The 16,874-nt window shown below is 38.9% G+C and overlaps 1 protein-coding gene across 4 annotated transcripts in view; it reads right to left on the reverse strand.

The window, feature by feature from the left end:
* The window catches only part of CHN1 (chimerin 1), a 201,750-nt gene that overhangs the window by 17,665 nt on the left and 167,211 nt on the right, over positions 1–16,874 (reverse strand). For all 4 annotated transcript variants that reach the window (XM_053215303.1, XM_027055454.2, XM_015086457.3 and 1 more), the window contains one exon: positions 5,891–5,975. In XM_053215303.1, the coding sequence (XP_053071278.1) occupies positions 5,891–5,975 (85 nt within the window). The remainder of the gene's footprint in view (positions 1–5,890; positions 5,976–16,874) is intronic.

A 16,874-nucleotide genomic window follows, 5' to 3' on the forward strand; every position in this document is an offset into this window, starting at 1 on the left:
GATGAATTTGCTATTTTCAATCTCTTATTCAATAATGTTTATTTTATCCATTGTTTGTTGTATATACTTTTTAAAAGACGTTGTATTTTACTGTTATATATGTAGATATGTGTACATATATGGCAAGGACTTTTTAAATATCAGTGTACTTTTATTTAAGTTTTTATTTAAATTCTAGTTACTTAACATATAAGGTGACATAATTTCAGGTATACTGTATAGGGATTCAGAGCCTGGAGCCTGCTTCAGATTCTGTGTCTCCCTCTCTCTCTGCCCCATCCCCATTCATGCTCTGTCTCTGCCTTAAAAATAAATAAAACATTAAAACAAGTTTTTTTAAAGCAGAGATAAAACCTACCCACTATACTTTGTTTTTGTCATATTCTCTCCCTATGTATACACTCTACATGGAAAACCATTAGAAAGCAAAACAGTAAAATTCTGATGCAGCTATACAACATCAAAACATGAATGGAACTAGTGGTCTGATATTGACACCAACTTTTTTCCTTTGAATATCTGGAGCTTTCTACCACTTTTAAACATCAGGTTCCTAAGATGATTTGTGACTCATTGGAAAGTGCATCAAGTGATGATTGAGCTCAGATTTAGGAATTCAGGAAGAGGGAAATGTTTTGTAAATTGATAGTCTTTCTTCCATTTGAATAAGATTAAACTATGGGACAACATACTCTGCCCAATTTTAGAAATAAATTTCAAAGGCCACATTTTTGGCAGGATTGGTTATGAAGTCCGTCAGATGACCAAAGGACAGGGCAAAGTCATGCAAATAAAGCCTCTTTATACCCTTAAGTCGTGGTGCAATATACCAGCTCTGAGCTTGCTCTGAAAATCCCTGCTGCAGGCACTAGCAGTATGTCAGTATTTCAGTTTGCCATTAAGACTTTATTTGGTTATCATACTTATTTATTAAAGTCATATAACTCCTATATAGTTCCATTTCTCCCAAGGAAGCTCTACACTATAAACAACAACAACAAAAGTCCATAAAAGATCGTTTCATTTGTCGCATCTCTTGGTTGAGTAGGTAATTTTTATGTTACAATTAAACCACATTTCCCCCTCCCAGTCCTTCCAGTTAATAAGCATACACTAAACCATATGAAAGAAAAAAAGAAAAGATTCAAATCACATTTTATTCTGTCCTTTATAAATGCTCTATAAATTACTTAGACTACTAACTTTAAGCTACTCTCAGATTTCAGATTTCCTGGGGCTTGATTTCTCCAAAAGATATAACATGATTTATATCTAGAAGGCACAAAAATCTATCTTTTGAAATAAATAGCTGATATTATTTATATTGATAGGATTAAGGGGGAAATGTTAATGTGTGTAAGGAAAGATAACTTCTCATTGTTTTCTACGAGTGTTTGTATATTATTTATTTTAAAAATCTTTTTTTAAGTAATTTCTACACCCAACATGGGGCTCAAACTCACGACCCCAAGATCAGGAGTCATATGTTCTACTGACTGTTCATATTTTTAATAATTGCAAATGTTTTATTCTAAAACCTATCTCTTAGATGTCCCCCCTCCCTGACTCCCCATCTAGGACAAGTGGGAATAGTCTGATTCTAATATGTATCAGAAGTCATTATTTTTAAAATGTTTTTTGTAATTAATTTTTAATTTACATCCAAGTTAGCATATAGTGCAGTGATTTCAGGAGTAGATTCCTTAATGCCCCTTACCCATTTAGCCCATCCCCCTTCCCATAGCCCCATGAGCAACCTGTTCTCTATATTTAAGAGTCTCTTATGTTTTGTCCTCCTCCCTGTTTCTATATTATTTTTGCTTCCCTTCCCTTATGTTCATCTGTTTTGTATCTTAAATTTCTCATTTGAGTGAAGTCATATGATATTCGTCTTTCTCTGACTAACAGAAGTCATTATTTTCATAAGCAAAATTAAGGAATACTTTGCTCTTTGGGATATTGTGAAAATATCGCTACGTGAAACTTCTAGGCAAGTCTAATCAATTTCTCACTAGCTTGTAAGGACAGACAGAACTTTTTAGGTGCAGCCAATCATAGGAGTAATTAAAATACTTCCACTGCTCTTCTTCAACCTAAAAGCTAAGGGCTTATATACTTTAAGCAACGGATACACTTTATTACTAGAAAAGAGCAAGTGCCGTTCTCTGTTGGGGGTGACAGCAATGGCTGTGACACACTGGGAAAACAGAGTCTCTTGAATAAAGAACCAACACTAAGTTGATGTGTGATTTACAACAATTATTATCTGGCTTAATTCTTAGAATATTCTGGCAAGGCTAACGTGAAAACAATTCAGGAATGCTGGTGGGATAATCACGATCTTTTTGGTGGGAGGGGTGTTTGGCAATCTCAGTGATTATGTAACAACAGATTATTTTAACCTGTAAAGCTTACATTTCATAAAGAAAGGAAAAATGGCTTAGGGAAACTATTGTCTGAATGACAGTCCTTTGAACTTTGCTTTTAAAAACTAGTGTGTTCATAAATATTTTAGTGAAAGGAGTACCACTCCCAAGCTGCAGTTCCATACTCCCCTGCAACATTACTTTACTCTCTATAAAGAATGTGGGAAGGAGGGAGACATTGTAGATGAAGAGGACGTTTAATGCCTGCCACTGAATCTCGGTGCCAGGTTTTAGAAAGACCATGTCCGCCCTGACTGGCCCTCGCTTGTCCTCTTTGGCTGCAGCGTGCTTAGCAGTGAAGCCCAGAGCTTTCAGTTCTGAAGGGCCAACTTGCCTGTTATTAGCCGGATACAGTCTGATTCCTACACTAACTTTGCCAGCCTGGTGACTGGAACACCACCCAACGCTTTGCATGATGTTTCAAAAAAGCGTTGGGGGGGGGCGGTGCGGGATACAAAACTGATGCTTTTGGCAGACGCTCCCTTAAAAATTCCTGACAAGCTCTTCTGTCTTGGTAGATTTTGTAAAAAGAAACCAGGACAAAATGAGCTCTTGCAAGAATCGAAAGCAGATAAGTAAATCTCTTTTTGGACGGGCAGTTTGCCTGCCCTTTTTGTTTGGGAGTCCTATCTTAAATGTTTAGTGGCTGGCGTATTTGTGTCCAATTGCTGCTGTAACAAATTAACTCAGTGGCTTACAACAGTAGCAGTTTACGTTATAGTTCTGGGGGTCAGAAGTCCAAAATCAGTTTCACTAGGCTGATACCAAGGTGTTAGCACGCCTGTACTCCTTCTGGAGGCTCCAGAGGAGAATGTTTTCTTTCCTTGCCTTTTCCAGCTTCTAGAGACTGTCTGCATTCCTTGGCTTGTGGCTGCCACCTTCTATCTACGAAGCGAGTGGCGTAGCATCTTCTCTCTTTTCTGACCACTGCTCTGTCCCTTTTTCTGACTCTGCCTCCCTCTTATAAGGACCCTTATGACTGTGACTCAACTAGGTCCACCCCAACGATCCAGGGTCATCTCCCCATCTCAAAACCCTTAACGTTAATCACAGTCCCTTTTGCCATTAAAAAATGACATAGTCACAGGTTCCAGGAATCAGGAAGGACTTCTTTAGGGAGCCATTATTTAACCTATCAGAGTTCATTCTCTCTCTCTTTAAATTCTTAATTCTTTGTATTCTGTTTTAAAGTGGATGGCTCAAAGGTCAGGATGAGCCACTTTGGATCTAAGAATTGTCACAGAAAACATAACTTAATTCAAATGCTAACCTCCACATTAAAAAAAAAATGAGTTGTTCTTATACGTTAATATGGCTCAAATCACACAGAATATGATGCTTTTAAGGACAAGACATAACATAAAAATGAAAAATCTCCTCAAGGCTTTTCTTTCAATTCCTGCCCTTTATGTACAACAAGATGTGGAGGGTACTAATGCGGGTAGGTAGGGGAGGGGACAAATGATTTTCTCTTTCCTTTTCCTTCATATTATTACTGTCATAAAGGTTCCAAAACATTTCTTTCAAACATGATTTAGGACTGTAGCGTATCATCAAAGATTATCTCCATATGTGTACCGATTTTCTGCTTATATAGCAAACTCCGAATTCTTATGTAGATGGGCTTCACTATTTCAGAACATAAGTGATACACGTCACTTCTCTAAGTAAAAGAAAAGCTTTTAAGTCAGGGACAGTCACAAAGTGTTTTATGAAACTGCTGCAAAGTCTCGGCTGGTCCACCTGGGTCATAAAGGCAAAACATGCTATTACCGAGACCAACATTCCTTGAGCCGGGGATTTATGCTCTGGAAACTCCTCCGTTTATCTTTGAAAACCCACAGTGTAGATGGCCTTAATGACACTACTTTGTCAACACCTTAGGTGCTCCCCTCCAGTTCAGAGGCTTAGCCACAGCCTTCCTAATGATGGTTTTTCACCCTGACTCCATAACCACCAATTGGAAGGAGGACAGGGTTGTCCTCATTCATTCTCTGGGCAGAGACTTGCAAACGGGGTTGTCATCCCTCTAGGATAATGGGAGTCAGACTGGATCTGAGCTGAGACTCTCCTTGATGGACACCTGTGCACAGTTCAGAGTCAACACATGGGGAATTCCTACACCCCTGCGTGGCAGGGAGGTCCTTGAACGGATCTGGCTGGTGATGTTTGCCTGAAACCTGATCATGCCTTAGTAATGCCGACAGAATAGTAACTGACAGGAGAAGGGCTTGGAACATCAATGTGCAAAATGCATGTTGTACCTTGCTATTAAAAAATGCAATTTAGAAGAAAAATCAGACCCTAGAAATTTGTGCACATAATGGGGGCAACAAAAACATTCCATGAAACATCATGCCGCGGGGGACTTCTGGGGAAGATGTCAGAGTAGGAGGATCCTAGTATACTTATTGTGATGAGCATTAAGTAATGTACAGAATTGCTGAATCCCTGTATTGCACACCTGAAATTAATATAACACGTGTATGTTAATTATCCTGGAATTACAATTTTTAAAAATCATGCCACAAAAGAAATGTGGGTTTTTACAGTGACAAACTTGACAGAATTACTACAGTTCCCATTTTGAAATACATTACTCTTAGCATACATTTTTAAGTGTTAAGCTTCATGCTGAAAGACATGGTAAGAATGTATTTTTTAGTTTTACAATTTAAATGGCAGAAATGTCTTTTAAATGTTTATTTTTAAGTCTATGTCAGAATTTAAAGTAGTCTGGATAAATGGCCAATTCTTGGTATAGTTCTATACAAATGAATTTCACATGATGTGAATAACTTACTTTCATAAAGCATTTCAATAAATTCCAGAGTTGGTTCTTCATGTGTCAATCGTCAAAGTTTCTAAATTTATATCTAAAAATACTATGGTCATATTTTATGAAAAGGATTTCGCATATTCACAATTTCAAAATGTCACAAACAAAATATTACTGACTAAGTGGTTTTTCAGAATTTGGAAACCATCTTTGAAGATAAATTCACAGATTTTTTAAAGCTTCAATTTGATTTTGCAAAAATGCAGTAAGGACAATCCAGCTTAACAAGTTATCCTTAAAATTCAGTTCCCAAGGCAACAATCATAGGTCCCTGTACACTGCTTAAAAAAAATCATTTTATAAATTTAGTTACTGTATCATCAAAGGCAAGAGTTAAATATAACTGCCTTACTTTTATCTCCTTTTATCAGACCTTTTGAACAGGCCAACTTTTTTTTTTTTTTAATGGACTAATCCCGGATCTCTAGTCTGCTGTCCATTAAGCACAAGAAGGTAAAAGGCAGACCAACTTCCAATTTCCGAAGCGGCTGCCTGAGAATCTAGCCTACCGCATGTGTGTTAAAGGCAAACCAGGATCCAGCCCGCGTAACAGCAAATCTCCTTACAACTTATTCCTTCTAACTTTGTAACTTATGCAATAAAGCAAAAAGGGAAGAGCTCTTACCTGCACATTTCACTCCCTGAGCGATAAGACCCCACATGAAATTGGCACAGTATTCACACCAGTGTGGCCCTCTGAATGTATGGACCTGAAAAAGAGTAGTGTGTGACAAAGTGGCCAGAGGGGAAACATATGGACGAAGAGATTGTTTTCTGTCAAAGCACTCAAATACAAGCCATGGTTAGTACTGGAGAGGCACGTTACGGTTACATTTAGAAAACCCTTGAGTGGAACCTACAAACCGTTAAGATTTCTTTCAGAGCTTGATTTCCTCTTTGTTTAAGAAATGGTGACAAATCAGACCAATATTCTGTGATTTACTTTGGAAAACCATTTCTACTGCGGTTTTCCAAATGGTCCCCTTCAGCTGTAAGCAGCCTCATCTATGTGTTATACAAATCCTGGCGCTTTCCAAGTGCTAATGCATGAAGGAGGATAAGGAACAATGTAGAGTGTGTTTGGGTCCCGTAAGGATTTTGTCAGATGACCCGCCTTCTGTTATCTGTGACCACAGTTAGGGCCACAGATGGTGAAGGTGATACTGAATCATCAAAAAGGGCCAGTTTCTGTTCAAAATGATTTGATATTTACTGTGTTAGTTAAGGGAAAAAAACATATTTTAGAAATTGCAGAAGCTACAGTCAATCAGAAACCCTGAGTATAGTAATTAGGCACATGTCATTCCAGCCGCAAAAATGTTTTGCTGCATTTGATTCCTTTATCCTTAAGAAAGGAATCTCCAAAGAAAGGGTTTAAATGCTAAGATACTTCTAGACTTTTATGTATAAGAGAAGCCATTCTAGTTAGATGAAAAAGTACTGGTAGAAAAGAGAAACCAGGACTCCAAACCCCAGAATAAGAGAAAACAGATCTGGAATATTATCAATAACACTCAGATTTCTGAGCACATATTGGCTGAAAATGCTCCCAAGAAGCAAGTCACTGATCTGTATTTCAAAGTACACTGACTTGAGATCATGTCTTACATGTATGAGTTCCTCCTGCAGAAGACAGGAATGTAAGAGGGTGAAAAATCACTAAGGGTGATGATTTGGCTCCAACATAAATACCTATTGCAAATAACAAAATTCACCACTGAGATTGTCATTTTTGCTACTGTTCTATTAATGTATCAAATAGGTCTTAGAAACCCGGTAAATGATTTTTAAGATAATATATAGAACATTTCTTCAAATTTAAGATGCTATTGAATACAAGACTTATAATGAACATAAAGCACATATATTCCATTTAGAAAAACCAAGCCAAGTAAAATATGACAAACCATTGATTAGAAGATAAATCCCAATTCCAGAGATGTTAAAATGGAAAAAAAAAAGCATGTATTAGAATTGGAGACAAAAGGTATATCAGAATTCAGAATACTATAATACTGGCCAAAATACCATAAAGCTGTCATGGAAACTTGGTTTTGGTTCCTTCCAAGTAGGTATGTGCCTGTGAGTCCGGTCACTGCCACATGAGCTTGAGCACAGAACATGTTAATTTTGAAAAGCAGGCCATAATCTCGCCTATGTCTTTTAAGGAAAAGCATCAGGAATGCAGACACGGTTGCTTCCGGATTGCTAATGATGCTCAGTGCCTGTAAACTGAAAGCATTTCCTAGGGTTTCTGAAGCAGAGCCCAAGAGCAACATTCAGATAGTCTGTGAGGTCTTTGTGTTCGTCTGTGTTCCTCTGAGTGAATAAAACTGGATAAAGGATGCAATCTTGCTTTGCTTTGAGGGGAAGGAGCGAAACAGCACTCATGTGTATTTAAAAAGTTGCATAATCATGAAATAGCTACAGAATCACGATGCTGGTTTTGGGGAAAGTCTTTGGGATACCAACTGGCTTAAATGTTCCTGGATCTCGGATACTCCAGTATCACTTGACTTGGTGAGGTTAATAAACATGAACTAGAAGTGTAGAGGAAGTAAGTTCCAGTCCTGTACTGCCAGTTACCTCATGATACAGGATCTTGAAGTTACATTTGGGAGGGCAAAAACAGAGTAGATGGTGGGAAATAACTTAAAATCGGGCTCATGGCAAACAGCACGGAATAATGACAGGTTATGGCACAACCAATTCTCTTCCTCGCTGTCACAAAAGCAGCGGTGAAAGTGGCATCTGGAAAATCTTGGGACATTTCTTCACATTATATATTGAAGGATATATATTCTTCATGATATATACTGAAGGAAGGGTTCAAAGTGTCTGAGCAGGCTGGCTCTCTAACTAAAGGACCACACATATATCTCAGAACGCAATCTTTAGGAAATTATTATTTACACATTTCCTTCTTGGATGGTGTTTTACAAAGGCATCCTGAGCCGTGTGGGGCTGGTGTTGTTTTCTTTTTGTTTAAACCACTTGGAAGGTAGCTTATACAGCTCTCCAGGTTCTAGAAAGAGCATGGAAGCACCAGAAGCTAACTAAACTTCTATTTGTGTAACAGGGTTGAACTGGACTTCCTTTTGAATATTTATATCTAAAATTCGTACATCTTAAATTCTGTTTTAGGACCTCTAGGACTCCACGACAAGGGACTGTATCTGTAAAAATTGAAATATTACATCCTTTTTGTCTTTTTCATTCCCCTTAGAGGTCATCAAAACGGTCATTTTTATTCATTCATGAACTTTTTTAAAGTGATGATATATACAAAGATAAAAAGGATATTGGCTCAAGGAATTCACCATAGGTTTCTCCCATTAAATACAGCGTGAAAATGCTCCAGAGAAAGTGCGAGGGAAGCTGGGGGAGGGGCACTGCTCAGGCTTAACATGTTGGGTGACCTGTGGGGCAGGACTGGGGTGTGCGTGTTGGGAGGGATTGCATTAGGAAAGGTATTCCGGGGGCACCTGGGTGGCTCAGTTGGTTAAATGTCTGACTTCGGCTCAGGTCATGATCTCATGGTTTGTGGGTTCAAGCCCCACGTCGGGCTCTCAGCTGACCACCTGGACCTTGGAGCCTGCTTCAGATTCTATGTCTCCCTCTCTCTCTGTCCTCCCTCGCTTGTGCTATCTCTCTCAAAAATAGACATTAAAAAAAAAAAAGGGTGTTCCAAGGAAATCAACGCCACCCGGCTTGAACCAAACAATGGGATGTTTAGAGAATTAAAAGGAAGTTCAGCATGGGCACAGGTGGGGATGACTGCACGGCAGGGTCGAGAGAGGCAGTCAGGGCCTTTTCCATGCCTACAGATTCCTACTTTGCCCAGTGAGCAATGCAGGGCCACTGAAGATTTTGAAGGTGAGTGACACAGTGAGATGGGCAAGGCTGGCAGAAATCAGGTAGGAGGCTACATGTGGCAGTAGTCCAGGTGACAGATGGTGTGGGCTGGAACTCAGGCAGCGGTAAGAGAAAGGGGTGAAGGACTTATGTGGGAGGCAGAATCAACAGGCCTTGGTAACCAACTGAATCAGAGGCACAGGAGAGGGGAAGAGGGCATTAACAGAGGGAAACAAAAGCAGAACAGGTTTGGAGATGAGGAGGGAGGGCAATGGCAGATTGAAGACTTCTGGAAAAGAGGAGGTAGCTGACAGAGTAAGGTTCTCGAAGGTATCAAATGGACGTAGGATCCAGGGCAGAGGGATTAGCTTTGAATAAGAGGAAAATTATTTTTCCCATTCGCCGAGTTGGGAAAAGGGAAGGAGGGCAGTGGAGGGCTGTGCAGGAGTGATGGGGCCTGGAGGCCAGAAGGCTAAGGGAGTTCACAGCCTATAGTCTCTGCATTAGAACAGAAGTCTAGTTACTGAGCAAATGAGGAGTTTGGTGGAAGGGGGGACAGGAACTGGAATTAGCCAGAAGTTCCGAGAAGCAAGTTCCTTTCCTGGAGGACACTAAAGTCCCGGAGTAAATGTCAAGCACATGGAAGGAAAAGTGAGAAATATTTTTACAAGGGTGAATGTGTGCTACATGTTTTGCTTTTACATGAAGTTTTACATAATCAGTGACGTTTAATTTATATCCTAATTTTTTACCAATCCTTAAGAAAAAGATACCTTAAAAAAACTAATTGCACAAGTTATGCAACTTAGAGCGGTATGACGAAGAGCTATTCCATCCAGCACAATGGAAGCGGGCTGTTCCTGCAGACAAGGCCCTAGGGCTCTGACACCTGCAGATGACTGTGTTCAATAGATATGGTTGTGTTATGACTACCTGCCTTAAAATGACTGAATCAGAATGTATTCAAAATACAATCATGAAAAGGTCAAAAGTTGCACTTTGGGGATTTTTTCTGCTTAGGAGGACACTAAGAAAGAAGTGGGACAGAATCTGGGAGAAGGGAGGGCTGGACCAGTTCTCAAGGGGTCCAGGGACTCGGCCCGAACGCCCACATTATACCAGATGGCAACTCTTGTCCGGAATGCCCTATACTATAGAAGATACCGCTTAGGGATCAGCAGCTGGTCGGCATTTGGGGCATCAGAATTATTGATGTCTTTACAGCAGAAACCACTAGCAGACGATGATTAAGTGATGTTTTCATAGGATTTTTATTCTAAATGGCTCCAGATTCTTATATTTCCGAATCAGAAATGAGTTTGAGTTTCTTCTCATTCTCCAAGGCTGTTGTGTCAGCTCTTTCTCCTCCTCCTTGCCCCCCTCATCCCTTTTCCTATTCGCTGATTCTTAGCTGTGAATGGGGTAACCGGATGAGAACTGTGCTAGCATTGGATGTAAATCAAGAACATATGTCATCTATATTCCTTTTGAAGGCCTTTTATTTTTTTTAAGCTTATTTCTTCTGAGAGAGAGCGCGCGCGAGAGAGAAAGGGAGACACCCAAGCCCCAACGTGGGGCTCAATCTCACAAACTGTGAGAACATGACCTGAGCTGAACTCAAGAGTCGGATGCTTGAGTGACTGAGTCGCCCAGGCACCCCTGAAGCCTTTTAAAAGAAAAACAAACTTCTGGTTTCTTGTCTGTGTTTCTTGTAGGTTGATGGACAGTGGTCTTGAGATGCGTGAGGTATTAACAGCGTCTTACTTTATTCTATGACATCCACTAATCTTTAGTTACTGTTTCTGCTGTTTACCCTGTGACCTTAATGACAAACACTGGCTTTATAAGGTGGGAAACTGGCCAGACTATTTCTTTCTTAGAGTTATTTGAACAAATCGCTTATTATTTTCCAAAAAGAAAAAAAAAAAAAGGATTCCTTTGGGGAGAGTGTTTTGGTAAAATAATCCAAGAGAGCAGTCAGCATCGGTGTGTAACATGATCAGGGAGGTCAAGGATGGTCCGGAGAAAAGCAACCTTGTAAATTGGCCACAGGTTTTTTTCTAGGCCACCTCCAAACCTCTGGTACATCTTGACAAATGAAAGTGACACAGTACATGGCACGAATCATATCTTCATGAACAAAGGGCACTGCAACTAGTTTTAAGGTCCTTTTCTCTTCTGCAACTGGAAGAAAATGCAACTTTATGGCCATGACATTTGAGATTGCTTTTCACCTGTGGACAACTCCCTTCATGTTAACACCACTGACATCATTTAGAAACAGAGATGAAGGACCGAGTTAATTAGTGGATCCCAAAAGTCTGTCACAGAGAAGGCATGATCAGGACCAGGCTGAGAAGGGCAGACAGGAAGGGAGGGAGGTGGGTTACTGAGGGGCCCACGTGGCATAGGCTAAGGGTCGCGTGCCTCCTGGACACGGGCCTAGGTAAAAAGTGAAGTTCTTCTCAATTGGGCCTACTGTTATACTGCCCACACCCCAGCTTCTGTAAGAAACCCAGCGCATGTTCTCCTCAGGTTTCCGACATTTGCATCCAATTTGAATGTCAGTAATAGAAAGAGAGGCAAAGAAATCTATGCTATGGGAACAGACAGAAAATTTCAGCCTATCTTCATCACCCCTTCCAAGTCATAACACTCCCTCTAGAAATAAGCCTGAATGCAAACAGTCACCGAGTATGCCTGCAAAGCCTGCTGCAAATGTAAACTATGTTGGAGGCGATAAAAACATTTGGGGAAATGAAATTTTGCTTTGGGGGAAGGGGACTGACATTTGGGGAGGCTCTGGTGAGTCAGCTGTGCAGCCTGTACTGGGTGATGAAGGGAGAGAACAGATGATCAAAATCAAAACAAAAAGCAATGTAGGTAGATAGGCAGCTGAGCAGGAAAGGCTTTTTCTCCACCCCCCCCCACCCCCATTTTTATCTTTAGGGCAACCAGAACATAGTCTTTGAAGTAACCACTTTTAGCCGCACCAAGATGCCTTAATTTTGATCCAAATATTTGAAACTTAGAATTTTGGTCCTCATTTTGCCACTTCAGTTAAAGTATTGTGATTTACACCATTAAGTCATGAGCAGAGCGTGTGTGGCATTGGCTATGAGCATTAGCAACAAATCTATAAAACTGTGTAGGGGCTCCCTGCAAAACAAAACAAAACGGAACAAAAAACAGTGGGGGGTGGGTACTCAAAACAGGAGTATCTTTAGTATCAAGGCAACACCTTCTTATCACCTCGTTAAATCTAGTCAGCACTACTAGTGGCCTCAAATTCTTTTGGAAAAGTCTGGAGCAGTAAGGTTTGGGCACCCACTGGCCACGGCAGGCAGATGCGCGGAGGCGCTGGATGACCTGTGAAGGGGCGCACATGCTAACGGCTTCTGTAACTCGCTGACTGAGCGGCACACGCATAATCTCACAAGACTTAACACAGTCCGAAGCATCATTTTGGAGCAGATGACCCATGACAGAATATCAGTGACCTAATGTTTCAAGAGTGAAAAGACACTGTTCAAAATTGAGGGAGATACAAAGTCTGCTAGACCTACGTTGGCCAGACCACGAGTCAGTGATGTCCCCTTGAACATGAGAAGTAAGAGTAGGAAAAACAGCACTATACTGTCAGACTACAGTAATCTAGTCTTACTTTACTAGTAGGGCAATATGATAATGCGATAATAATATAATGGGTTCCTCATCATACAAAATATTATACAATAAAAATGGTTTTTATCAATTGGTGTCTAAAATGGCACCTTAAGTGTACAGAACAAGAACAAATTCTTATCAATTCCACTCATATAATCCATTTCCCCCCAATTCTACGCAGGCCTTCTTCCGAGGGTTTAGATTTCCTTATGGCTTCCTTAATGATCCACCAGTCCTCACCCCACCTCCCAAATCAACACTCTCTCAGTGAGGGAGAAATATCTCTAAAACCATAGCTGAGTTAATTGTGGTGTAGACAAGTGAACTTACTTAGAATCACACACAACCATATTAATGCTCGAACGTACACACAGTTTCTTGCGTCCGTGTTCTGTTCTCAGCTGCCAGAGAGGCTACTTAACACAGAGCCAACAATTTGAAACCTAGGAATCAGGCAGTAGAAATTATCAAAGCTGTCAAGGCATTCCATTTATTTATTTACTTTTAGTTACAAGGTACTTTACAAGTTACAAGGTTTACTTTAGGTTACAAGGTACAGAGTATGTAATAATTTCTTTTTTTTCCTCTTTCCATAGGAGCTTTAATGAGAACTCTACCTCTAAACTGAATCATGGTTAAAGTTTAAAACTGTCAAATGTCATAACCTAAAAAACTTCACTTTCGAAGCTGAGTTTCATTCCTTGGATGAATAAGTTTGCATTCAAATATCAGTAGTAAAAAATCAACACCGTGAATCAATACTTCAAAACATCAGTCTCCTAAAGTTATATGATGAAGGTTTGATAGGAAAATAAATACATTGGTTGTGCAATAAAAATCACTTACAATCCAGAGCCGAGTGACAGATAATCTCTACACACACATTTTAGATGGGTAAACTGAACACCAAGAGACAAAGTAGCCTCAGCCCAATCCACGTTATCTTATGACCCACAATTCCTTGAAGCCAAGACTGTCCCACATATAACCAGGTTTCAACTTCTCCTTGGCTTAGTTGTTAAGAATGTCATCTGAAGTTTACTGTTAACATACATTATATTATGAATGGAGGTATTCCTATCACCTATCAGGAAAAAGGTTAGAATAAAATGCATAAGAAATTATTAAACTGTAGTTAAAACCTTTTTTAAAACTCTAGTGAAAGAGAGTCAAATGTTCTTCATTGTTTTTCTTCTATTTCATGCGTTACTGCTCTTTAATATTTCTTTCCTTCTATTACTTGGTTTAATTGGGTCTTTTTCTAGTTTTAGGCAAAAGCTTATTAATTCATTGATTTAAGGCCTTTCTTTCCTAAAATAAGCATTTAGTGGTACAGATTTCACTGTAAGCACTATTTTAGCTATATTCCACAAATTTTGATTTGCTGTATTTTTCTAATGTCTCTTCTGATTTCTTTAATTCATGAGTTATTTAGCAATAAGCTGTTTAATTTCTAAACATGTGGGAAATTTTTCAGGTATCTGTTAGTTTGAATTTAATTCTGTTGTGGCAAAAGGATATACTTTGTATGATTTCAATCCATTTACATTTGCTGACACCTGTTTTATGGGCCAGAATATTGTCTATCTTGGTGAATCTTTCACGTTCACTTGAATAGTATATGCGTTCTGTTGCTGAGTAGATAGAATATGTCTGTAAATATCAATTAGGCCAAACTGATACTGTTGTCCAAGGCTTCTATCTCATTAATTTTCTATTCTATATTCTATCATTAAGAAAGAAGTTTCTACCATTGAGAAATCCACAATCTACAATTGTGGATTTGTCTATCTCACTTTTTAGTTGTTGCTTTATGTATTTTGAACTTCTGTTATTAGGTGAATATACATTTTAAATTATGTCTTCTTGATGAATTTTACCCTCTCCCAATATTCCTTGTTCTGAAAACAACTATATTTATTTAATATAAATATAGCCACTCTAATTTTCCTTGAATTACTGTCTACACGGTATCTCTTTTTCTTTTGACTCTTCTGGGTCTTTATACTTAAAGTGGGTTTCTGTGGATAGCATAGAGTTGGATTTTGCCTTTTTATCCAATCTGACAACCTCTGCCTTTTAGTGGAGTGTTTGGGCTATTTCCATTTAAGGGAACTATCAATATGATCTGGTTTAAAATCTGCCATCTTGCTTGTGTTTTCTATATATTCCATTTGTTCTTTTGTTCCTTTTTCTCTCTTCTTCCATACTTTTGAATAAATTGCATACTTTTATGAATCCCTTTTATCTCCACTATTAGCTTCTAATGATTTTATTTTTTAGAGTTTGCTCTAAGGTCTATAATACATCTTTAACTTCTCAGTCTACCTTCAAACAATATTAAACCACTTCATGTATAGCGTAAGAATCTTACAACATTAATTCCACTTTCCTCACCCTATATGTATGTTATGCTATTGTCGTCATTTATTTGTATAAACTACGTAATATATATATATATTTGTTTTAGTCAATTATCTTAAAGACACTGAAAGGAAAAAAAACCATCTTTTATATTTACTCACATGTTTACCACTTCTGGCATTCTTTTGTATTGATCTAATTTTCCACCTGGTATTATTTTCCTTTTGTCCTGAAGAACTTTTTTTTTTTTTAATTTTTAATGTTTATTTATTTTTGAGATAGAGACAGAGCATGAACAGGGGAGGGTCAGAGAGAGAGGGAGACACAGAATCTGAAATAGGCTCCAGGCTCCGAGCTGTCAGCACAGAGCCCGACGCGGGGCTCGAACTCACAGACCGTGAGATCATGACCTGAGCCGAAGTCGGAAGCTCAACCGCTGAGCCACCCAGGCGCCCCTGAAAAACTTCCTTTAATATTACTGCAGTATAGGTTTCCTGGTGATGAATTTACTCAGCTTTTCTTTGTTTAAAAAACAAATATTTTTATTTTGTCTTCATTTTTAAAAGGTATTTTGTGTTGGATATAGAGATCTGTATTTTTTTTTTTTTTTTAGCTGTTGAGGACATTGAAGATGTCACTCTATTGTTTTGCATAGTTTCTGATGAGAACTCTGTCGTCACTATTTTGTCATCTATATGTAAAATGTATTTTCCTCCCCATCTCCCCTCCTGCCTTTTATAAAACTTTGTAAAATACGTAAGACTACCAGTGACAAAGGAACATAATTTGTTTCTTCTGTTGACATATTTCCTTACATTGAAATGACCTTTAAAGATGTTAATAAACAGCAGTGTAAAAATCATTTCTCTTCTTTTTTAAAAAATGCACTAGATTTCTGTGTATGAGTGTGCACATGTAAGATCCTATAAAGCCATAAAATTATAAACACATTATGAAGCTGGAATGTGAAAATACAATTCAAGAGAAACTGAATACCTGTTTAATTTCTAAACCCCAGAGACTTCCTTCCCCTACACATTTTGATATCATATGGGAGGGATGAACAGGCTGAGGTAGAGTGTCACTTTAGGAATAAAACTTTTCTTTCCCATAACCTGTGTTTTCTCCTCTCTGTTGCTCTTTTCTCTTTAGCATTGGTTTTCAGCAATTTGATTATGATGCGCCATGGTGTTTTCTTCATATATTTTTTTCTATTTGTAGTTCACTTGTAGTCCTTGGGTTTTCATCAAAATTACTATATCTTCAAAATTATTATATCTTCAAATAATTGTACTGTCCCCTGGGCCCTCACCACTGTTCCTTCTGATTCCAATTACACTTTGAAGTTAGAAGGCTTGATATTGTCACTGATGCTATGTTAATTTTTTTTTTTTTTCTTCTTTCTGGGAGCACCTAGGTGGCTCAGTGGTTAAGCGTCCAACTTCTGCTCAGGTCACAGTCTTGTGGTTCATGAGTTCGAGCCCTGCATGGGACTTTGCACTGACAGTGCAGAGCCTGCTTGGGATTCTCTCTCTCTTTCTCTCTCTCTGCCCCTCCCCCACTTACACACACACACACACACACACACACTCTCTCTCTCTCTCTCTCTCACTCACTCTCTCTCTCTCTCTCTCTCAAAATAAATAAAGTTAAAAAGAAAGTATTCTTCCTGGGGCACCTAAGTGGCTCAGTCGGTTAAGCATCCGACTTCGGCTCAGGTCATG

This window comes from Acinonyx jubatus, chromosome C1, assembly GCF_027475565.1.
Source record: "Acinonyx jubatus isolate Ajub_Pintada_27869175 chromosome C1, VMU_Ajub_asm_v1.0, whole genome shotgun sequence".
Classification (NCBI taxonomy): domain Eukaryota; kingdom Metazoa; phylum Chordata; class Mammalia; order Carnivora; family Felidae; genus Acinonyx; species Acinonyx jubatus.